Source organism: Leuciscus leuciscus (genome assembly GCF_965113295.1).
Source record: "Leuciscus leuciscus genome assembly, chromosome: 21".
Classification (NCBI taxonomy): domain Eukaryota; kingdom Metazoa; phylum Chordata; class Actinopteri; order Cypriniformes; family Leuciscidae; genus Leuciscus; species Leuciscus leuciscus.
The window spans coordinates 22,171,434-22,196,728 of record NC_138745.1 but is presented as its reverse complement, the minus strand read 5'-3'; the positions used below and the strand labels follow the sequence as shown (position 1 = coordinate 22,196,728).

At 39.3% G+C, this 25,295-nt stretch overlaps 1 protein-coding gene across 2 annotated transcripts in view; it reads left to right on the top strand.

Moving 5' to 3' along the window:
- odad2 (outer dynein arm docking complex subunit 2) overlaps positions 1–24,878 on the top strand; it is a 58,840-nt gene extending 33,962 nt beyond the window's left edge. For both annotated transcript variants that reach the window (XM_082151727.1, XM_082151726.1), the window contains exons 14-20: positions 2,491–2,601; positions 2,777–2,931; positions 9,018–9,260; positions 12,084–12,198; positions 15,351–15,539; positions 15,744–15,965; positions 24,359–24,878. In XM_082151727.1, the coding sequence (XP_082007853.1) occupies positions 2,491–2,601; positions 2,777–2,931; positions 9,018–9,260; positions 12,084–12,198; positions 15,351–15,539; positions 15,744–15,965; positions 24,359–24,472 (1,149 nt within the window). In that variant the 3' untranslated portion in view covers positions 24,473–24,878. The remainder of the gene's footprint in view (positions 1–2,490; positions 2,602–2,776; positions 2,932–9,017; positions 9,261–12,083; positions 12,199–15,350; positions 15,540–15,743; positions 15,966–24,358) is intronic.
- Positions 24,879–25,295: the final 417 nt, after the last annotated feature.

Sequence of the window (25,295 nt, the reverse complement as noted above, 5' to 3'; positions counted from 1 at the left end):
AGGCGGGTATTGCTGAAGACTCGCTGAATGAAAAACACCTCTAAGCCTGTCTTTTTGCGCTGTCTGCAGATTACCATAGATATCACAATAAGCATGCAAACTATTTTTGTACAACTGCCTTGACGGGAGTTAATCACTCAGCGTCATGTTTTTAATGCACTGTGCCAAGTTAAAATAGTTATTTTAATAGGGCCTGTCTCAAGATGCAGTGGTCTTTCCCATTCATTTGCCGTCACCATTTCCACAAAAATATTAAGCGTTAACTTATATTAATATTAACTGTTTTTAACACTGGTAATAAGAAATTAATAATATTAAAAATGTATAATAAGAAATAAGCACAAAATCAGAATATTAGATTATTTCTGAAGGCTCATGTGACACTGAAGACTGAAAATTCAGCTTTGCCATCACAGGAATAAATTACATTTTAAAATATTAAATTACAAAACAGTAATTTTAATTGTTATAATATTTCACAATATTACTGTTTATGCTTGTAGCTATCAAATAAATGCAGCCTTGGTGTGGTAAAAAAAGACCTTTCAATGGTAGTCTAATTTTGAATTTCAAATGTATTATTTATATGCCATGGCACTGTAAATACCACTAAATACAATAAAGTATATTTACATTTACAAAAGTATTATGAAACATAATGCAAGCTACAACTGCTACATACACTCACCGAAAGGATTATTAGGAACACCATACTAATACTGTGTTTGACCCCCTTTCGCCTTCAGAACTGCCTTAATTCTACGTGGCATTGATTCAACAAGGTGCTGAAAGCATTCTTTAGAAATGTTGGCCCATATTGATAGGATAGCATCTTACAGTTGATGGAGATTTGTGGGATGCACATCCAGGGCACGAAGCTCCCGTTCCACCACATCCCAAAGATGCTCTCTTGGGTTGAGATCTGGTGACTGTGGGGGCCATTTTAGTACAGTGAACTCATTGTCATGTTCAAGAAACCAATTTGAAATGATTCGAGCTTTGTGACATGGTGCATTATCCTGCTGGAAGTAGCCATCAGAGGATGGGTACATGGTGGTCATAAAGGGATGGACATGGTCAGAAACAATGCTCAGGTAGGCCGTGGCATTTAAACGATGCCCAATTGGCACTAAGGGGCCTAAAGTGTGCCAAGAAAACATCCCCCACACCATTACACCACCACCACCAGCCTGCACAGTGGTAACAAGGCATGATGGATCCATGTTCTCATTCTGTTTACGCCAAATTCTGACTCTACCATCTGAATGTCTCAACAGAAATCGAGACTCATCAGACCAGGCAACATTTTTCCAGTCTTCAACTGTCCAATTTTGGTGAGCTCGTGCAAATTGTAGCCTCTTTTTCCTATTTGTAGTGGAGATGAGTGGTACCCGGTGGGGTCTTCTGCTATTGTAGCCCATCCGCCTCAAGGTTGTGCGTGTTGTGGCTTCACAAATGCTTTGCTGCATACCTCGGTTGTAACGAGTGGTTATTTCAGTCAAAGTTGCTCTTCTATCAGCTTGAATCAGTCGGCCCATTCTCCTCTGACCTCTAGCATCAACAAGGCATCTTCGCCCACAGGACTGCCGCATACTGGATGTTTTTCCCTTTTCACACCATTCTTTGTAAACCCTAGAAATGGTTGTGCGTGAAAATCCCAGTAACTGAGCAGATTGTGAAATACTCAGACCGGCCCGTCTGGCACCAACAACCATGCCACGCTCAAAATTTCCACGCTCACCTATCTTTCCCATTCTGACATTCAGTTTGGAGTTCAGGAGATTGTCTTGACCAGGACCACACCCCTAAATGAATTGAAGCAACTGCCATGTGATTGGTTGATTAGATAATTGCATTAATGAGAAATTGAACAGGTGTTCCTAATAATCCTTTAGGTGAGTGTATAAAGCCACTATATAGACCTTATGTAGCCACGCCCCTTTTCAGCGCTGTGCTCGTTGTCTTTTGACTTCCGGTCTGTATTTTCACAGCGATTTTGCGTGTTTATTAATGAACGGCTCGTTTTAAAATCTTCCCGGTCGACTGACATTCAAGTCATCTGCTTTAAACATTACAGTCCTCATGATAACTTTCGTTAACTTTACATTAAGTAAATCCACTTGAAAAGCTAATTACTCCTGGACAGCAATGCCATAGAAATATACAGAGCGACCGCAAAACGGAAGTTAAAAGACAATATTCTAAAGATGGCGGCGCCCTCGTTTCTCTGGCACATAAGGTCTATAAGGACACTCTGTGCAAAGTATGGCTGAAAATAACATACTGTTCATGAAACTTTAATTTTTACTGGAAGATTGTTTTCTATTAAAGGACCAGCTTGAAGATGTGAATGACTGTGATGCCAGAAGCAAGAAACCTTAGGATGAAATAAGCGCTATGTCGCTGCACGCAGTGTTGTTTGGCAAGGCAGAGTGGTTTTTACAGTAGGTGTTCAGCGTAGAAAGACATTCTGCATATTTGTATTGGCAGAAGAGCTACAGAATTGCTATACAGACTGAGGGCATGATTGAGGATCTGGTGAAGAACCTCAGCTGTGACAACCAGGAGCTCCAAATGCACTGTGCCAGCGCTATCTTTAAGGTACGGCCCTACACACTCAACTACACTTTTCTTTGGCAATGGATAAAAGGGGTGAGGTTGAGGTAAAAATGAAATGGCGTACTAATTTAGTCCTGGCTTTGACTGTCACAATACAGTGCACATCTCGATACTACTTAAAGCTTTTTATGAGTGTGTGGCTTCATTCCTGTTTTAGTGTGCAGAAGATAAACATACCCGTGATCTGGTGCGGCAGTACGGTGGACTGAAGCCACTGGTCATGTTGCTCAACCAAGCTGCAAACAAGCAGTTACTAGCCGCCACAACTGGAGCCATCTGGAAATGTTCCATCAGCATGGAAAATGTAGCTAAGTATGTGCATGTAACTACAGATCCTTTGCAAAAAGATTTATTTAATTTTTCAAAGAAATTATGACGGGTATGAACAACCATCCTCTCAGAACAACCACAATTACGCATTATGAGTGGAAGAAATATTTTAAGCAGTATATTAATTAATTTAAAGGGGGCATAACACACACAGTTTCTGCCAATCTCATGTTAATCTTAAGTACCTATAGAGTAGTATTGCATCCTTCATTTCTCAGAAGAGTCTTTGGTTTTATCAGATTTATAAAAGACAGATACGCTGTACCGTTTTTTTCCGAAAACAGGCGATCTCCTGGAGGCGTGCCGTGAGCGGAGCTAAGAGTCATGCACAATAAATCATCGCATTATCCCTGGAAAACTTTTAAATCACTATACATTCGTCTTGTTTATTATATGCACTTACGCACAGATTGCCAACAAAATAGACATTTGATGTTACATACCGCCTGCAATTCCGACTCATGACCGGGATCTTTTATACCTGGGACTGCTCCATCTTTCAGTTTCAAACGATCTGCAAATCCATCGTCAAACTTGTCCTTGTTTATAAAACTTTTTTTGTCACAGAAATGCCGGGGAACAAACACACTTGCACAACTCTGTTGCAAAAACACACGTCTTTGGTGACATTGTTGATTTTGTGGCCTAAAAACAAAATGACAGCGCTGCCGACGGCGTCCGTAACCCAAACGAACCACGTTGATGGGCGCGCTCTTGCAGGAGAAGTTCCCGTTCAAGGAATTCCACCCTTTATGACGTCATACAGGGCCATACTCGAAAAAACTTCCGAAACTTATACGAATCCTGAAGGAGTGTATTTGACACAGAATATTAAATTAAATATTAAATATTATTAAAAGATTGTGCTCATTTTTAAATAATATTCCATTCCTAAAAATCTACATTTCTCATTGCTCGGTCAGCTAGACTTCCTGATCTTTAAGTGGCATATGAATCTTTAGACTAGGAGGTGTCAAGTCAATGTGAGATGCGTAATTGGCTCCAGATTTGGTCAAATCGTGTACCACAAAGGGGTCTGGTTGGGAGAAGGACAGAGGATGTGCAATCAAAGCCTTCATTTTTATGAGATGTCTCATTTGTTCACTTCTAACACTCAGATTTTCCATGGCTCAGAGCTGTCACCATTGTGCATCCGAGTCTGCTCTGAATGTGGCTACAGAAGTGATTATTTGAAGAGAGAGCAAAAGTTTTTATAAACTCTGTCAATGAGCTCTGATCTTTTATGATGACTTTATGCTGAAGGAATGCAAATTGTTCTTTCACCCATACCGCTAACAAAAGATGAAGTAAAGTGTTGATTTTATAGACGCCCGTGATGTGTTAGTCGAGGCCGTTGCTCCATTAGTGCGGCTAGTGGGATCTGGAAGATGTGGAATGCTTCTCTGAAACAGTCGTGCTGTAATAATCAGGAGTGTAAGCTGAAAGACTCTTAAATCGTTTGTCATGTAAAGCACGCTGGCCTTTATTCCAACGTCACTTAGCTCAGCGAAGATGATGACCGTCCTGGAGGCTTTCCTGGTGTAATTTTTCTGGCGGCTGATGTCTTTTAAGCCAGTCAGTTTCCCCCATAAATACGAAAAACCTTGGAATCTTCATCTGGCTTGCCCGTTCTGTCACACAAGCACTCTCATATAAAAGTGATTTACACATTTACTTTGCTTTGCAGTATGCGTTTGGGGACTCAAAAATGCATTATTTAATTCCACCATTACCTGTCTATAAATTATCAGGTGTTATTTTCACAAGTTTGAGGCCAAGGAGCTGATAAATTTACATTTTTAGTTTATGATAAGAGTTTTTTTTATGGGATTGTTATAGACTAGGATCTGTAGAAGGATCTACTGTCTGGCTCCACACCAGTCGCAATAGAATAGTATTGAAAGAGGAATTCAGAGGGAGGCTTGCGTCTGAAAGGGCCCAGTAGCAGAAAGGCCACTCTCTCTCCACCTCATAAGTCAAAACTGACAAAAGCTCATCCTACGTTTACATCAGGCTTAGTTTGCTGAAACTAGAGGCAGGTGCCCCATGCCACATTCAATTCGCTTAATGCCCCATTAGCAAAATAAGTGTCCTCTAAGAAAAGTAATGCTCTGTAAAAACATTTAGTTGTCAAGATTGGGGCCGCAGTAATACCGCTGAAGAAGTCTCACTGAAACTTATGCTTAAAAGAGATTAAACAAGCAAGTAAACAAAGTTAGTGAACACTACTGATGTATAAAGGCCCGTTCACACACCAAAAACGATGTTTTTTGAATGTTTTTCCCACAAAACAAAATGTTTCCACTTTTATTTTTTCTTACTCTTTATATAGTTATTTACATAGCATTAGCATTATTTGGTCTTAAAAATTCCGATATGTGTGTCTGTATATCAGGTCTGTCTGGTCGGTGCAAATATATGTGTTTTATGTTTGAATTCGGTTATGAAGAATAATTAGATTAGAGGTGCTTTTTCTTTGCCTTGCTGAGGTGAGGTCAAAACCAACTCTGGTGAAAAGTGGTGGGGACATGTCCCACCAGCAAATTACGCCTATGTATTATAGTCTGTATTGTGCTGTGTTCACTTGCACAGGTGGCTGGTTGAAAGTTTTAGATGCCAGCTGTATAGAAAATCACTGTGTTTCTGGCAGAATATTTAATGCATACTTGGACATGAAGAAAGAACTGGTTTTATTACAATGTTTTTTTTTTTGTACAATATATAAAGCATCAAGGTCAAACGCAGCATTTGGAATAAAACAACCAACCATTTATGAAAATGAAATCTGTCGAAGTAGGGGAGCGCTAGGTCATTGAGCACTTACCAGGGAATGTTTTCTCGATCCATCTGGTCTTGGTGTGCCATTTCAGAAACAATCCCAGCCTGGCGTTTTAAGGCAAAAATCATTTTAGAATGTATTTTACAGTGGTAATAATTTTGAGGTGCTTTTCCTCCATATTTTTCTCCACTGAAAGCACACAAGCTGAGAGTCCTGGTGTTGCCAGCAGCAGACAGCATGTCTTTGTGTGGCTGATGAGAGGGCTGGCCGTGCGAGTCCAGCAGAGAGAGGGGTTCAGGGCTGGGTTGAAGGGGCTTTTAGAAGGTGGCCGTGCCTGAACAGAATGTGAGACCTCCACAAATATGCTGGGAAAGGCATATGTTAACCATTTAGCTGATTAATGATGCATAAAATTAAAATGGTTATACTATAACAAGAAAAATATTAGAATGATTATAATCATAACCTTAATATAATTATACACAAAGGGGATTCACTGGAATTTTTACTCATATAGAGCTTTAAATGCAAGATCACTGTAATCTATTATCTTTCAGGTAAGAATGCACTAAAGACTTAATTATGCAGTAATTTCTAGTGATAAATATTAATCTGAAATGGCACAAAAAAAAAAAGAGGGTCGAAATCATTGACCGGAACTGTGATGTTTAATTAATGCTATCCCATGGTGTGCTTTGACCATGTCAGAATCTATTTCGTGCACACTACATAGATAAACTACGACAGGTAAACTGTAACTAAAAATGATGCTAGAGTAGCAATGAATAAAACAATTTCGGCTAAAATATCGAGAGGCAGCTCATTGCTGAATAACTTAACTACAATAATTTATCACCTGAGGACACAACACCCTGACAGCACACCAAGTTCAAATACCCAAATTTAATTAACAAAGCTTTATTTTTCGACCAAATGAACACTTTTGGTTTCAATGTTTCATTAAAATTTTTATTTTGGTGCATCACTACTTATTTCCCATATCTTCCCACTTTGCTAGTGCCATCAAGGTGTTCTTCAGTAGCTTCATTTTGAAATGATTGACCCTTTGCATAGCTCTATCCCCCTTGATTGCTGATGTTAACTCAGAGAAGCTTTACTGAACATCTCATAGGCATGAACTGGAGATTTTAATGAACTGTGCAATTTTATGTAAAAATGTAAATGTCCTCATAATGTGGTTGAAATGGTTTGGTAAAATTAGTTATACAAGGGCTGGAATAAAGTGACATTGCAAAACTTTTTTATCTGACTTTTTTTCTTTAAAAAAAAATCTTAAATCTTGCAGTAATGTGGTTAAAAACTGTAGACACTAAAAAACCTATAAAATCAAAAGAGAAAAGCCTCATTTGAAATGGATTAGAACTGATAACAACAACAAATTTCAAAATAAATAAATAAAATGTTATATGATATATATATATATATATATATATATATAAAACACGTTTTACTCTAAAACTGCAAGAAAATCAAAGCCATAAACCTAAACAATTTGTGTTCCAAATTTGAGCTTGATATCTCGAAAAATGAGCTTTCAGTAAGATTTTGTTTGGCTGCAGTACCAAAAGTTTTCATTAATTTCCAATGAGGTCATTTTTGACCGTGAGGAGCACAAGTGTGACTCTTTTTTTCAGGACCATTTAACCTTTTCGAATAATGTCTATGAATTTTTTTGTGTGTGTGTTCACATAGCAAGTGCCAAAACCTTTACCAAGTTTCGTACCATTCCGATGAAGTAAAACATTCTACAAAAACAAAATGTAAATTTTTTTCCTACCGAAGAGCACCCGAGGGTTAAGGTGGGGCTTATAGCAAAGGGTCAGTTGTTTTGGGTTTTACTGTTCACTTACAGATCTAAAAATTCTTCTGTCCAGTCTTTCCTCAGCCTCCCGCATTAAATATCCTCTGTCTGTGATTTATTATATTTTTTTTCTTCTTCTTACAACTATAACAATGTGCTTTGCAAAGATAGTTCTGTACTATTAATCAAAGAGTCGATGGGAGCATTTAGGATGCTGTTAGGAGCTCTAAAACAGTGCATGCTCACTCTTTAACCTTTGTTTTGTGGTAGCGACTGACCGGTGCTGTTTTATGTTGTTTCTCTTGGCACGGTTATTTGGCAGGTTGGTGTTGGCTTTACAAAAATAGACAACAACCACAGTCCATTTATCAGAGGTAACATGTAATTACTCCACAACTTTAATGTAGCATACTGATAACATTTCTCTGATGGCATCTCTGTTTTACATGCTATGTTTGAGCATAGGCCTGGCCTTATTTCTGACTTCTTTTTTTCTTTTCTTTTTTTAAAGCTGAGCTAATTTTGCCAGTTATTCTTTAAATTTACTCGCGAGAAAATGTTGGTTGACTTTGACCTGAGCCAAATGACCTTGAACACTCTTTCCAATGGCCATCAGGACTGCTTAACCAGAAACCGTAACTGTGAATAAAAACAGCCGTATAGCTTAACCGTACATCAGAGATTAGTTGAGGCTCCCTGTGACCACATTATATGCCTTTTAAATGTTTACTGTAGTTTACCACTACTTTGCAAACAAGGCCAGAATCGCACCAAAAGCTCTTGTTTTCTTGCTCCAAACCAGAAAATGTGGTCATCGAGCATAAATGCATATTGCGAGCAGCGTGGGAAATGTTGAGGCAATATAACATTACAGGATTTATTCTCCTCCCTGATATCCACAACCCTTACAAATACTTCCTGTTGCTATTTATGGTTTTGAGTCTTCATGTTTTTACAATCCATTACATGATGGAAAAAAATGCTTCATCTAATAACAAACAACCCATTTCATGTTTTTGTGTCAAATTAAGAAAGGTCCTTGCGAGCAATGTTGACACAACTTGGGTTTTTTTTCTTGGATTTACCATTATCCTGTTATCAGATACCACATTTTAAACAACAATTTAAGCACACAGGGGTAAGCTCACTATTCATTACAAAACGTAATTCAAAAGCTGCAATTTTATGGTTTAGAGATTACAGGCAAGTGTGCTCACACAAGAAATGTGCTAAAAAAAAAATATTTCAAAAAAAGAGTGCACCAGAAATGCTCATTTTGTGGAAGCAACAGGAAATACTATTTTTCTTGCAGATAACCAATTGATGCCTTTGTATAGTGAGTCCTTGTATTTGTTTTTGATTGGAAGCACTCCGATCATTATATTAATTATATAATGGAAATTATATATGCACCATTTTCTTGGGCTTGCATACGAGTAATAATTTCTTGCTCACTCTCTCTCCCAGATTTCAGGAGTATAAGGCACTGGAGATTCTGGTACTTCTGCTCAAAGACCAACCAGAAGAGGTACTCGTTAATGTAGTGGGGGCTCTGGGAGAATGTGCCCAAATATCGGAGAATCTTGCCACCATCCGCAAGTGCAGTGGTATCAAGCCTTTGGTCAACCTACTCACTGGTACTAACCAGGCCCTACTAGTCAACGTCACAAGGGCCGTGGGAGCCTGTGCCACTGACCCTGAGAACATGACGTAAGTCTTACCTTAAATTGATTGATTGTATCTTTACAACACTCTTAAATATGTCCTTTGCAAGTCAAATAATAACGCTCTGTACAGTATAACTATAACAGATTTTCCCTGTGTCCATATCAGACTGTTTTCACTTATTGTGTGTTACCTAATTAACCTGGATCCAAAACAGTTGTCCTGAAGCAATCCAACAGCTGACAATATTCGATGTCCAACCTTGGCCCTGTAATCCCTTTCACTGTTGCCATTGGCTTGGTTTAGGATGACAAGGCATTGTTCTTGTTCTCTGTAAAAGATTCCATGTTCACCGCTTCTGCAGCGGATCCAACAGGCCCAGGGTTGTGCAGTTTGACCAGGCTCCATGCTCCACACATGCAGGGCGAGAGCCCTTAGCCCTGGTGCTGTAATTACAGGGCCTGAAGATCTGTGTTTACTCTACCTGCTGTGAGACTCATAGCTGTGGCTGGGGTGGAGGCCTTTTATTGTCTCAGTGCGGTCAGTTTGTGTAAGCTGAAAAGCACTTCTGACAACGGCCATTTGGACTTGCTAAACAGAAACAGGCAGGAGAGCATAAGCACAGATGAATATACAGAATGTCTTTTTCAACTTTTCACTCTGTGCACTTGACTGTACTGTATTGAGTGTCATGCAATAAAAATACTGTGTACTGTGAAATAATAGCAAGAAACATATTTCTATTGAGTTTCTCTCTCAGGCTGCATCCAACAAAAACAAACATACAATGTAGTCCAATTGGCTAACAAATGAGTGTTATGAACCAGCTCTTTTTTTGTGAATCAAAAAACATAGTGTATGTATAGTAAAGTATGTATAGTCTCTCTAGAGAGAGAATTTCTTTCATATATAAGCAAAATGGACATTATAAATTAAATGCACCCAAAGGAATCTTAATTTAATGAAATCTGAATTGAATCAAATCAGGAATCATATAGAGGTGGCATATGGTTAACAAACAGAAAAACAAGTATCATTGACTTAAACATATACAAAGCACAAAACTGCCATGTAATTCACACATTCACAGAGATTTGAGTATTGGCCTTTTTGTATATTTAGCACATCTGACTTTCATTGCTTTTACAAGACTGTTATAGACTGCAGTCCCCTTCTTAATTAAGGCTGGACACAAATGAAGAGCGTTTTGTTCCCCTTCTCTTCAGCACCCAAGCTCACACAGCCTTTGTCTGAAAGATTAATACGTTTATGGAAGTGAGCAAGCACAGTGGTGTAGTAAAAGTCCACAAAGCTTGGTTTTGAAGAAATAAGTCCATTCCATTTCATTTCATTTCATTTCAATATTTGAGTGACCAAGAACTTAAGTGCTGAAGATCTATGTAACAGCTCTCAAAGAACATATTTTCTCATGGAATCTATATTTAGGATTCATCTTTTTGTTCCCTTTTCCTTGTAGTTGTAAACAAAGTCTTTTTTTAATGTGCTTTAATTCCTTTGTGTTCCATGTTGATGGTTATTATTAGAATGAAGCAGAGTAGTCTGCAAAGCAATTAGCATAGCTCATATTTGATAATTGTTTTCTTTAGTAGAACAGCATATTTAGGCCTGTTTCTGAAATCAAGACCAGAACAAAGAATACATGATGGTCTGCCCTTTACATGGTATATAATTATCTGGAAATCTCAAAATCATTGGTGGGAAAACAAACATTACCTTTTCAAAATGATTTATTGAAATATTTGATCTTTATTAATCTATTAATTCCAACTGAATTTTCCATTGTTGTCAGAAACATGAATTTGGTGCACATATCCCAAACTATGAACGTCCACTGCTTCACCAGCCTTGGAACTGATTTCTAAGTACATCCTACTGCTGTAGTGTTGAGTGCGTCTTACCTGTCCAAGTGCAGGATTATGTCCTGTTCCTGAAGGATTTAGTGGCCTCTCAGGATAGCGTGGGCTCTCCCTGTTATCATGCCTCTCAAACTGATTTATTATGAGGATGGGGTTGGGGGTTACGCTTGGTGTTGAGATGGCTCTGACCAGTGCTTGGCCCAACCTCCGTTCACTGGCGCCTCCCTTTGCGGCGTGGTTTAGCAATTATGACAGCATTGAATGTCGGCCTTGTCGCTGGATGCACACATGGGAAACAGGTTACATGTTATTTATACCTGACAAACGGACCGCACTGAAGAGTCATTTTCCCGTGCTTCCCAGAGCCTGACTGCATCCTTTAGTAGAATCATATCCGGAGCATGAAATACAGCCTGTTCTTAAGTAAACCTCACTCAGAAGCAGTGAAATATAGAAAGACTTGTCTCTGAGAATGTTTGACTTGGAAAAAATACTTTTTTTTTCTGGTTTTTTTCCTCTGAGTCACCGACAGGAACAGAGTTAAAACGTCACGCTCTATACGAGTGTGTGTGTGTGTTTGTCCAAGGTTGGCTATAAATATCCGCACGGACCTCCTAAAACCATTGTACGGGTCAGCTTTCGGCCAGGCTGATGTGAACATGTTTGAATGGAGTTGTTGGAAGGTGAGCAGGGGGTACCAGCGTAAGGAACTGAGCAGGTAGGATGTGATGGGAAAGCCATGCTGAGCAGCTTTCTGATCTGCTACTGGAATGTTTTCATCATCACACCAGGAGGGATAGTCCACTGCAAGAGCCAAACTGAACCCTGGGAAAACAGACATATAAACATGTTGGAGAATAAATGCATGAGCTTACACTGTACACTGCGTTGTAGACTATGTAATTGGGGGTGATAAATCAGTTTGTTGTATGCTTGGTGTGACGTCTCTCGCAGTATCCAGAAGTGACAAGTTGTTATTCTTCTCTCTTAGGATCATCGATCGTCTTGATGGCGTACGACTTCTTTGGTCTTTGCTGAAGAACCCCAATCCAGAAGTTCAGGCCAGTGCTGCCTGGGCCATCTGCCCCTGCATTGAAAATGCAAAGGTACATTTATTTATGTCCATTATCAACACAGGTTAATGTTCCCCCATTCATCTCCACCCGCAGTGTTTCACTAAACATACTGTAGGAGAGAAACCTCATGTTATAGGCTGCTGCTGTTGGTGATAGTAGCGTAGTGTTGTTTGGTGAGGCCAAGTGTGTATCGTGCTTTACCAGCGGAGGCAATGGGAGAATCGGTACTTGTATGGACGAAAAAGCAGAAAAGGTCAGAAACAGAAGACAGAAACGCTGATAATGACAAAAACAATTCTACAAGGTGGAAAGAATTGAAGATGCAGAAAATCCTGTGTAGCGATGCCCAAGTTGCTTCGTGCTACATTTTTGTCCATTGTTGGACATTTAAGGGAATTCATTAGTGTGTAGAGTAGACCACTCTTTAAAACTCACTAGAAGCATTGTAATTTAGATAAAACTTAGACAACATTGATAGAAGGCAGTGCAAAATGTAATGCCATTGTGGTATCGATACTTAAAGAACACGAAGAACAAGAGATGCTAACAAAGCAGCCGGTCCCTATATATAGATTAAATCTCATAGCTGGCACAGAGCAAGTCTGCTTTTCTGAGCCTCTTATGTAACGCATTAACACAAATGCGTCATTGTTCTTGTAGATTATCCGCACAGTTACAAATAAAAGAACATTGTTTGTATAATGTATGTTTATTTTTTGTCTAAACAAACAGTTTTCTGCTTCTGAATTTTGTATTTTTTCTTTCTCCTTGCTGTGATGTGTGGCTAAAAACAATGCATGTTCACTTCATGTATTGCAATGGTTCAGAGGAGAGTTAGGGTTGGTGGCAGGACTATGTTAAATGATGTACCCATCCACGCTGGGAACCTGATCAGCCACACAGCAGCAGTTATTTAGATAAAGCCCCATGTGGATTGAGTTAGCAGCTGCAGGGCCAGATTTATGAAAATCATGCTTGAAGAACCACATCTGGGGGCTTCAAAATCCCTACCAGCACTCACAGCTGGTACTTACTATGAATCCTCTAGTGATTATGTGCTACTGTATGATTGTGCTTTGTTCCTTTACTGGCAGATGATGTTCGGCATGTAGCATGTAAGGCTGTCTGCTTTAATGAGGACTGTGCTTAATTACCCCAAAGAATCAAAGTGTGGCCACATTAGCTATTTTGGCAAAAAATTTCTGGCAAAAAAAGTGATTTGTTTATTGTCAATAGTGTAGTGGTGTATAAAGCACAGCTCACAAAGAAATCAAAATTTTTGTTGGTTAACATGGCAAATCGATGTGACTAACTTGATCCCATTGCGAAATCTGTGTGGAAAAACTTTTCACTCTTCTACAAAATTCCAGATCCTGTGGATTCCTATTGATATGACTGTCAAATTTGACAAATGCTACTATGTTTGCCATTTGCATTTCTGCAGTCTTCGCTCTTCCTTGTACACCCAATACAGACTACTGCCATCTGCTGGTATGGAGAGTTATTTTTCCATATTCTCCACCAAGCAGGTACAAAACGTTTGTGAGAATTGGTATACGTTGGAACATAGTATTTACAGTATGTTCAGGCACAACAAGACAGGTGATGTGAGGTGACGACACAATCGGCTTTCTGTGACACTAGTTCTTTTATGTTGCTTTGGATCTGCCTAATGCATACATTTTAAAATGTTATGCCTGTCTCACTTCCCTTAATGCTATAATGTCTTTTGAGTGCAGTTCCTTCAATTTTATCTCTCATTTTCACACTCTTTTCCTCTCCCTCTTTCAGCTTGGCTTACATTGGTTTTTGTACTCTGTTTGTGTTTCATCCGTTCTCTCTCTTTCTCCCTCGCTCTTCCTCTCTCTCTCTGCATGTCTTACTTCGTGCTGTGTTTGCTGATGTGGAACTTAGTTGGGGATGTTTTTGTGGGCCCTGGGTTGAAAGGGTTCCTCAGTGACCCTCCGCAGCTGGTGGCTCTGCCATACTTCCTCTTCTGCTCCCGCTTCTCTCTCTTTCTCTCTCTCTCTCTATTTCCCAGTGTTCATCAGTATTCCTATACTGCCATTTCCTGTGAGACACGCTGCAGATTCTCCCTCTCCTCCTGATCTTTGCCCAGACACACTAAACACAGAGCTCATCCTTTGGCATGACTTTAGAGGCTCCTCTCTGATGCTGCGGTCTTCACTGCACTCTGCACGCTTGACCTGCGCTGGGTCTCAGCTTCTCTTTCTGGGTGTGCAGGGTGGAAGGCTGCTTTTTACTGTGCTGTGTGCAAGGGTTTATTAGGGTTAAGCTGTGTTGTGAAATACAGGGTTATAGAGGGGCAGATTTATTTTTCTCAGGAGAACCCCTGAGGACTGCACTTTAGACTTTGTTCTACAGGTTAGAAGGATCTGATTCACACTGAGGTGAACTCAGACATGGTTGTGTCTTGTTGTACATGACCAGAACAGAAGCAGCAACCTGTGGTACTCCATAATAATTCCACAATACAAGAAAGGCTTGCTTACTGAAGTGAATGTTTGGCTTCATCTGATTCCAAAACCACAATGATGTGCTTCTGTACCATCAATAAAGATATCACTGTACTATTTTATAATCGTTCTAAACAGCCTGGTGCCATGCTGGCATGCTTCATACCCTCTGGCACCACTGAATTGACTAGACTGGAACTAAAGTTGCCATTTCTGTGTGATATGTGTATGTATGGTATGTGTATTTTTAATGCCCACTATTCTACTGTGGTTGGCCCTCTGCTGCCTGTCATGACTTTGGCATGAGCCTCCATGTGACCCAAGGAGAAAACGTGCCCTCTATCATGGTACCATCAAGCCTAAAACCAGCTCTACTTTACTCACATGGGAAATGTATTCTGCATATGTATATGTATATGTACACATATTTCCTTTCTGAAGTGAGTATATACTCTAGGTACTGTGGACTGATTGAGTTTGACATGTACAGGTTTCCTGTGTGACAGAATGAGTACAGACTTGCTGAATTTCGCAGCCTGTGTCACACCCCAAAGCGTGCTTGAGTGTCTCCAAGAGAAATTGAGCTATTCTCAATAGTTCAGTGAATGATTTCACATGATAAAGCATACAATAGCCTTCTGAATCAACCATGTTTTGGTGTACAATCACAATTCATGACAATTTCTTGTTTTCTCTGTGTTTCAGGATGCTGGGGAAATGGTGCGTTCCTTTGTGGGTGGTTTGGAGCTCATTGTTAACTTGCTAAAATCACAGAATAAAGATGTGCTGGCCAGTGTGTGCGCAGCCATTGCCAAAATTGCCAAAGATGTGGAGAACCTGGCAGTTATTACAGACCATGGTGTGGTTCCCATGTTGGCCAATCTCACCAACACTGTGAGTGCTGCTCCAGCCATGTTTCGCATTGACAAATTCACTTCTCTTGAATTTTTCTATAAAACCCTTATGAAGTTCATCCATAGTCTTTTCACAATAGGTGTAATATACTTTTTCTGTTACTGAAAATAAAACTATTTTGAAAATAAGTAACTTTCACTTTATTTAATTAGTTTCTCTCTCTCTCTTTGTGTGGATGTACAGGGGGACGATAAGTTACGGCGGTACCTAGCAGAAGCTATCGCCTGCTGCTGTACATGGGGAAGTAATTGTGTGTCGTTTGGGGAGGCTGGAGCTGTAGCTCCACTGGTACGCTACCTCCGCTCAAATGACCCTTCGGTGCACCAAGCGACAGCCCTGGCTCTGTTTGAGCTGTCTAAAGACCCTAACAACTGCATCACCATGCACGAAAATGGAGTGGTCAAGGTACTGATCATACTTGATGTTTGTTTTATATGTTTGCATACTGACCTGCTTGTACGTCTCCTTTTATGCATTACTAGCCGCTAAAACCTCAGCTTGCATAGTGCAAGCAGAGTTGGCTCTCTGCAGCGTGTGACGTGAAAGCATCACTATTAAGCTTTGAAAGGATGTATTTGGACTATTTTCAAGCAACGAGGACTGGAGAACAAGGCATGTTTTCTTATTTTTCAAAGTGAGGTGGGGGTGAAGGGTTGTGGGGGTAGGGTTGATGGGTTGTAGGGGGGATGGCTGGCGGAAATAAGAGTGTTTTCTAACCGTCATGGGAATTCAGTAGAGCAAACAGCAGTGTGTATTCTGAGCTTCACTCCGCCACCCCCCAGTTATCCCCTGTGCCCTAGCATGCCAGGGCTGCTGAGCATTGAAAGGCTGTTGCGCGGGGAACGGTTGCTCAGCAAGCTGCTGGGAAGAAGGAGCAGAATGTGACTGTGGCATGACTTTGGCCTGGGCAGACTGGTCTGGAGTGACAGAACACTGCTGGGATACTTTCTGAGTGGCAGTTTCTGGAATCCACTCAATATGGCACTCAAATCAAAAGATACACACTATGTTAGACAACAATGCCTTACATGGTCTTTAAAACTTTTTGTAATAATTGCTCAATTTACAAGTAACTAAAAAGATTTATGTGTTAGGTGTGATGTAGGTTTTATTGTAGTGCTTACAGGGTTATTTAGGGAAAAATGCTCTCCACTAATGCCAAAAAATCAAGCATTTCAAGATGTGGCTGTTAGAATGACACTTCTAGACTGCAGCTGCTAAACCTAATGCATCAGTAACACTTTACGATTAATGCATTAACTAACATTAACTAACAATGAGCAATACATGTTTTACAGTATTTATATTTGTTATCATTAGTTAAAGTGCTCCATTATGCTTTTTCCGTTCATAGTCTTTTACAAAAACGTGATTTTTCTCCGCTCAAAATGTTGAATTTTTTATGAAACTTGCTCTCGTGTTGATAGCAGAGGCTCTGTTGTTTCTTTTGATATATTGCATGTTTAGATATTCATACAACAAAATAATCTGGGGGCCATGAAAATTCTATGCAAATGATCAAAAATGCTGGTGCTGACTGGCAACTTTTTTTTGTTAAAACACTGGCGGGGAAAGAGTCCCTGGTAGTATTGAAATTGTACACTTACAAATATACTTCTTGTAGATTGATAAAGTATACTTAAAAATATACTTGAAGCCTTACTTGTTTTTTTACTTTAATAAATGAACTTGAAGTACAGTATATACTTACGTTTTGCTATGGATGATATAACTCTATAATGTAACCTACCTAGTGATTAGCACAACCCCTAAACATGCTATTCCACACTCAGAAAAATTTTACCTTTAAAATGTTGCCACTGATGCAGTAGCCTTAACGGGACATCTTTTATATTATTTTCCCTGAAAGATGTATAGTAGTACCTTAGTACATATTACAATGTACAACTGTGCATATCTTTTAGGTGTAGATAAGTAAGTTGTCCCTTTAAGGGTACTGCCCCAGTGACAAGCTGATGTACCTCTCTAGTCTAGAGATACTATTTTTGCACTTTTTTTTCTGACAGTGCAAATCTAGGATGTCTTTTATAGCCTAAACCAACAACCTTCATTTACTCAGACTGGGCTAAACCTAGACCCCAAATACTTTCTATCTGACGAATGTGCTTGCAGTTAACACTAGTGAACTACGTATTCTTCAATAAAAGATGTATGACATTTTATTTTTGCCATGTACACTGCAATTCAGTTTGGGTGAAAAAAAAACATGTTTTGCAAATATTCAAATTTAACCACATTTTGCTTTCCCAATGAGATTTTCACATGAGAAAACTCTTTGAGTGCTCGTACATACAGTTAAAAGCCTCCCCCACACCCCCAATAACAACTGGATATAAATTATGAGAGTGGTTGTCGTGTTGCAGCCAAATATTTTTTCCCATGTTCCTTTAATGGTGTGCTGTAGTCTGATGTGCTGGTGCCGTGAATGTGGTTCAGTTCAGCCCATAATTGGAGGCTGGACTGAACTTTGGGTGTTCCAAAAGAGTAATGTCCAATTTGCAAAAGTCGTTAAGGCGAATGTTTTTTTGCCCGGTTCAAGCAATGACAAAAACTGGACAGCACATGTGTTGCACCAACCAGCCTTCAGTTGTGCCCTCACTTGTTCTGATTGACACATTTTCTGCTTCAACCTGAGCACAACCGTGCATTTAAAATATGATATATAGGCTAATGTGACAGAAGACGTGTTAAAACAATATTTCCTACCATTGTAAATGGGTTTCGAGAGAGAGAGTTTATCGGGGAACGATGTCTGCACTGCAGTCTAATTTATGAAGGGGTGTAAAACTCAAGACTGCCTCTTGCTATTATTGCAATCGTATTTCAGAGTCAGAAGCTCTTGTACACCCAACAGCTTAGAGCTGTAATGATTTCCTTCACTCTCTCTCCCTTTCTCACTTTGCATGCTGTGCCCTCTCAGACTTATGTTCTGTCTGTAACTTTGCTGCTTGATGTTCTTAATGGTGTAGAACTCAGTCCCCTAAGCTTTAGCAGAGGAAATTAAGCATTGAGAAGAAAATATTTCACACTGGAAAATACATTAGAGATGGTCTCAGCACCCTCCAGCCTCTCCAATTTCTGCCTTTACACTTTTTACACAAATTATTTAAACTCAAAAAAACAACTTTTAATATTCCATTTGAATATTTCATAAAATATGAAAGAACATTTTAAATTGGTTCTGAAACAAAAGCCTTTTTGTGATTTTACAAGTGTGTTACACCTCAAAAAACAGACGTATGAAAGTTCAGCCCACTTGGGAACTAATGTGGCTAGGGTTGCTGATCTCTGAAAGACTCATACACACTTTGAACACTGTTCAACATGTTGTGTGTATGAGCGTCCTGTAGCATGTGTCAATTAAACACGTTCCGTTTGATTTGACATATACGCTCAGTATCTCACAGCTTTCATTCTGATGCTCAGAAAACTCTTTTCATCCGTTCTCCCTTTCCCTCCAGCACACCGCCACAGCTTTACAGATTGTTTGTTGAAACCATAAATCCTCGCAGACAGCTTTAGCTAGATTTTTCTATTAAAGAACCCCTTTCATAGGCAAAAATACCTTTGCGAGACAAATTACAAAATACGAACGGTAATTATCTGCCATTTTCATCAGAGAGGATTCCAAATGGTGAGAGTTGCCAGATCCTGGTAATTTTTTGTGGACTGCGAACCTACGCTTGCCATGTGTGAAAGTCCTCTGATGTTTCTACTGTCCTGAGCCTGTGTGTTTTCCCTCTTGTCCTGTTGATGTGTTTACATTGCATGCAAATGAGCATAAATGTGCAAAATATGAAGGAGAGATATAAAAAGAGCATGATTCAGCCTCGACCTGTAGAAATATTCTATGCGTTTCCTTTTAGTCATGGTCTGTGTGTAGCAGGTTAAAGCTGTTGTGGATATGGCAAGCAGATGACGTCCTAATACACACTCAGGCTATACAGTCTCCCTTCACTCTCTCTTTCTCTCTCACTCTCTCGCTGAGCGCTCTGATCTGGCTACTGTAGCATGTGTCTGAAGTTTGCAGTGTTTTATGTCTTGAAACAGCATGACTCGACCCTCTGTTTCGTCTGAGGTGAGGAATGCAGGGTACCTCAGGTGTGAGAGTAGAAAAAGATTTAAGAGATGCGTTTAGATGACATGAACAGCCTTAAGACTTCAGGGCTTTTCACACTTGGGTTATTCTAAACCCTGGGTTTTTATAAGCTACCGTTTCAGACTTACATTCCCAAACCCTGGGGTTAATGTTCTTACAGTATTTGCATATTTGTCTATTTACATATAAATAAGCACATCAGTAAATTTCCTCTTATATAAAGGAGGGCTGTTTGTAATTTCTTGTTTCATTTCAATTCCAATTTGGATTCATTTTGATTAGATTTCAATTCATTTCACTATATTTCAGTAGTAATGTAAATTTTGCTTAGAAGAAACTATATCTCTTATGTGTAAATACAGTTTACTGAACCTGAAATAAATCTGTTGTATGTTTATTTTGTGTGCAGATCACAAGAACAATTTCACAGGTCATTTAGGACACAAGCCGTTTAAAACTGGGTTCTATAGTCCAGCAATGTTGTGAATGGAGAAGGAAAGTAAATAGGTAGTAAAGAGTGAAAGAGGACGAGAACAAGGAGAGGCGGGTGAACGGGGGGCTTTTCTCCTCAGGAAACGGCAGCTTACCGCTGCTGCACTTAACACCGCAACACCTACATGCGTGACATAGCATGTGTGTGCAAGCATGCGTACATGTGTGAGAACTTATGTACATGTGCTTGTACTGAAAGAGAAGCCTGGGAAAACATGTTTTCGCTCTACCTTCCTGGAGGTCAGGATCCTCCCACTCTTGCGGCGTATAAGACAGAAGAAAGTCTTAGAGGCTCTCATTCATTTTTCAAACATGAGGCAAGTTATCATGTTACTGAGGTTTGGGAGTTTTTAACAAGTGGGCTATTATAGTCTGTTGAGAAACCAGCTGGGAGAGCAGAGAGGGGCAGGGGTAGACAGAGAGCAGTGCTTATCTGAGGCTCCGCTCCAGGCCCTAGGAGCCCCTGTCTGGCCACGGCTGAATAACACTCTATGAGTTCTGGCAAACGGTGGCTAACCCTGTCGCGGGCATCCTCTGACTGCTCACAAAAGCAGCTTGTCTGAACATGCTGGCATGTTGCTGCGGCCTCGTGCTTGCATCCGTTCGCCTCTTCGAGGTGTTTTGGGATCTATTTTAAAATGGCAAATCCAGCTGAACATGATAACTGATACATTCAGCCTGAAATTATGTAAAGAACTTGGAAGCAGTTTTAACAAATAAAGACTCTACAGGAGGAGAGACGGTATCAAAGCTGTCGTTTTCCCAGTTTGTTGTGCATGTCAGTTCAGTTGAGGAATCTGGTGGAGCTCACAGATAGAACATTAGTCTTTCCATCTGTTTATTCTTCACTATTGAACTTTTAGCAGGGAATTCTGGAAATGTCTTGCTTGTCTCTGTTGGCTCAGTGTTGTCTATATAAACTTGCTGTGTGTGTGTATAACATGAAAAGAGATCAAACTTTGCTCTAACACACTTTACACTTTATACTGACAGCCAAATCCACAAGCTCTAATACTGCTTTTAGACAGAATTTTAGGGATGTACTGTACTTTATATTGGTGTCATGTTGGTTATCGGTTTTTAGTTTCAGTTTATTTCACAGTACATGCTCATACGTTACAGTGTACTTACCAAAAGTACTGGGTAATATAAGGTAAGTTAATATAAGATAATTAGGGGTGTAACGATACACCAATGCCACGGTTCGGTTCATATCACGGTTTTGGAGCCACGGTTCGGTTCTGTTTGCTGTGGGGGCAGGGTTCATGGCAGGGCACCAGCAATAATAACGCTAGATTAACTTTTAACTTAATAAAAACAACAACAACAATAATTTAACTTATTAACTTTAACTTTATTAACTTAACTTTATACAGTGGCTTCACGTTTTCTTTAGAGCACTTAGCACACCTGAGTTAACTAAAATGAAATAAATGCCTCCACTGACTAGTCAGAAATAAACTGCACACCTGAGTAGGGTTGCCAACTTCAGAAAAGTAAAATGCGGGACAATCGTGGTTCTTTATAGGAAAACAGGGGACACTCAAAATATTTGTACTGTATCGCACATATGTACATCATTTCATTGTCTGCAGACAGTTAAGTATATGTTTAAAAGGTTATCAGACAAACACATTTGTATTGCTTAACCTATTTATGTACAATTTAATTCTAAAAATAATTGTAATGTCATACAAACAAAATGTCACATTACAAACAAACCACCATTCAAAATAACAACATTTATCTGAAATAGAAAGCTTTTTTAACATTATACATAGGCCTACAGTTCAAAAGTTTGAGGTTTTTGTAAGATTATTTTTTGGGGGAAAGAAATTAAAGAAAGTAATTGCCTACTTTTATTCAGCAAGGATGCATTACGTTAATCAAAAGTGACAGTACATTTATAGTGTTACACAAGCTTTCTATTTCAAATAAATCTCTTATGATCTTTACATTCTTCATAGAATCCTGGGGGGGGAAAACAAAACCGTTTTAAACATTAATAATAATCAGAAATGTTTTGTGGGCATATTATTCCCTCAGGTAGATTACATGTTTTCTTGCGTGGCTGGATGTTGGACTCATGAACAATAATCACGTTGTTTGCATTCGCTAAAATTGATTTGCCGAAATCAAAACGTGGACAGTGAAAAGGAATTACCGTTAGCGCGAGACGAGTCCGGCTTGAAGCGGAAGCGACCAGACGGCAGAGGATTATGTTCGCAAAACAAACAATGATTTGTCTCAAAACGATGATTAAAAAATGCTGTGATATGTCATCATATTGGATGATGACAGGTGTCGGTGATCATTCTCAAGTGTCGTGATCAGCACTGCTGCTGTTGCTGCTGTATGAGTCAGTGGTTGTGACCGGAGGGTCTTCAATCTCAATATGCCTTACATCCTGAAGTGCGTATGTAAACTCTCGAGCGTGATCGATCACCCAAATCACGTGACATGCACTTTATTTAGTAAATAATATTATAATAATATTTAGTAAAACTACAGCTCTTATTAGTTGTTAAAAGTGTACTCATTAATAACTATTTAATCAAATGTCAAGGAAGAAAAAAATAGTTTTGTGACAAAGTGATGTGAGAGTTGGGGCGCAGCAGCAGGGGGCGAGGCGCGTTCGGTTCGACATGAGAGTATCGCGGTTCGAACCGTGGCTGTTGTATCGCAGTTTTACGGTTCGGTTTGAATATCGTTACACCCCTAAAGATAATATTTAGTAAATGGAATGAACATGCAAAACAGGTATGTAAAATAAAGTGCTACAGAGTTGTTTTTGTTATTGTTGTTTTTTGTTTTACACTTTTACACTGCTCTCATTAAATGCTAACTTAAGTTAAAACTAATAATTAAAAAACATTGTTAAATGTAATTTTTAGCAAATCTCAAATTGAATATCCATTTTTATACTGTACATTATAACTTAAAATGCATTTAAAATTGACTGCTTTATGATTTTTGTTTTATATTTCAGTATTGTATCAAATTTTAATATTGGCCATTTATTGGTTATCGGCCATAACATGAAAATAATCATTGACTCACAGTATTGCTATCAGCCAGAATTTTGAAATTCGGAAATGCTGAATAAATGAACAGATAATTATTTATTTATTTATTCACAATATATTTTTATCAAATCAAAAAGACCTGGGAATCTGATTTGACCAAGGCCTGCTTGGTAAAGTAAAATGTCTGTCCTAAATGTGCTGGGAGTCTGGGACGTACTGGATGAAGCTCAATGAATTGACCTCCTATTGGTACTGGATTGAAGGACACACATATACCAAACAGATTTTTAATACTTGTGCCAGTGTCTTTGCCCACAGTTTGTGTTTATTTAGATTTATGAACACAACTCACCACTAGTCTTTCTGTCTGTCTGTCTGTCTGTCTCTCTCTCCTCCGACAACTGCATTATACCATGTTGTATAACTTGACCACAGTGTGGCATTGGCACAAACTCTACCCTTTAGGTTCACTTAGTGTGACAGTATAATAAGTAACTCTCATTGTACAATAGAAGGAAACATTTTAATATATAGCCAGAATGTTCTGGAAAGTGGTATTTTTTAGAGTCAGGAAACCCGTTTTTGAGAACAAGGATCAAAAGAGGCTAAACAAGAACAAGGCTAAAGTGGAGGGATCTGATATGACCTTTGATCTGAGGGAGAGTTCGGCCAGACTGTGTGGTTTAGTACATGGCCAAATGTTCAGAGGAGAGTTTATAAACAACTACTAAACCTATTCATTACTGTAACAAACACAATTCTGCTAATATACTCCACTCACACAAAGGTTCTGTGCCATATGCTCACTTTCTACCTCTTGCCTCGCTCTCTCAACATAACTAAAAACACTGATATGTGAGTTAATGAGCCGGCACAGTACTCTGCCATCCAGTAGGCAGCGAGCCTTGGCAGCTGCAGGAGCTGTAAACTCCTCTGGCAAAAGTCTGCAGTGTGCAAACAGTTGCATTTATAGCTTAATAACAGATTAGATGTCTCCTTAAAGCCCCAGGAAAGAACTGCTTGTAAGAAGCCTTCGTGAATGACTGTTATTGTAGCTATGCGGTTTTCGTTCTGTCTAATGAAAGGAGAATGTTGGCCAGCGTTTTCATTATTGGATGGTTATGATGGCTGTTTCTGACATGTTCCTCTCTCCGTCACAGCTCCTGCTCGTCATGATCGGATCCACGGACGAGATCCTACAGGAGGCGGCAGCCAGCTGTGTGGCCAACATTCGACGCCTGGCACTGGCCAATGAGAAGGCTAAATATGAGTAAAAGGTGACCGCAAGCAACACAGATATAATCTTCCTCCCAATCTCAACCGAGGAGGGGAACAAATTTGTTTTTACCCCCCACTCAATGAGTATAAATGGATCAGCTGTGATGACCAATGTGTGTTTATTTATGTTACTTCAGCTCTGTAATAATAGGAAGCATTTAGCCAAAGCTAAAAATGACATTAATTAATTATTTGGAGTCCACATAAACCTGGATCACCCTTGTCTTAGCCTTTTCCCTCTATATAAATGCTTTCTTCTATGTGTGTACACACCAAATGTTCCACAGTTTGCATTCTCTGAAATGGTTTAGAGCATGAATACAACACATTCACAAATGCAGCAGGTTCTGATGTCCACATGTCTGAATAAAAGGCACATCTGGTGATGTGAAGTTCATGCAACCCTGTAATTGAAGACTGCTTACTGATTGAAGTAGAAACACTCACCATATTTTCTTCCTCTCTCTCTCTTTCTTCTCTCTCTCTCTCTCTGATGGCCTCACAAGCTCTTCACAATTGTTATGAAGACAGCATACATAACATTTAGAGAAAATAAAACCAAAAGAACATTTGCACACGTGATTTGGTGATAGTTTCAAGCAGACAAAGACAGTCCCATTAATATGAATGAAATGCTCATAAATTCAATCAGCGGTGACGTGAATGGGCTCAATGCTTGGAGAACTTGGAACAGTGCAGTAGCAGGTCCCTTCTGAGTAAATATGATTTTGTGCATAATTGACGTGCAACAGTTCCCTGATGAGATGGAGTATTTTGCGTTATTATTTGTTATTGAAAAAATATGGTGATGGCTCCTCT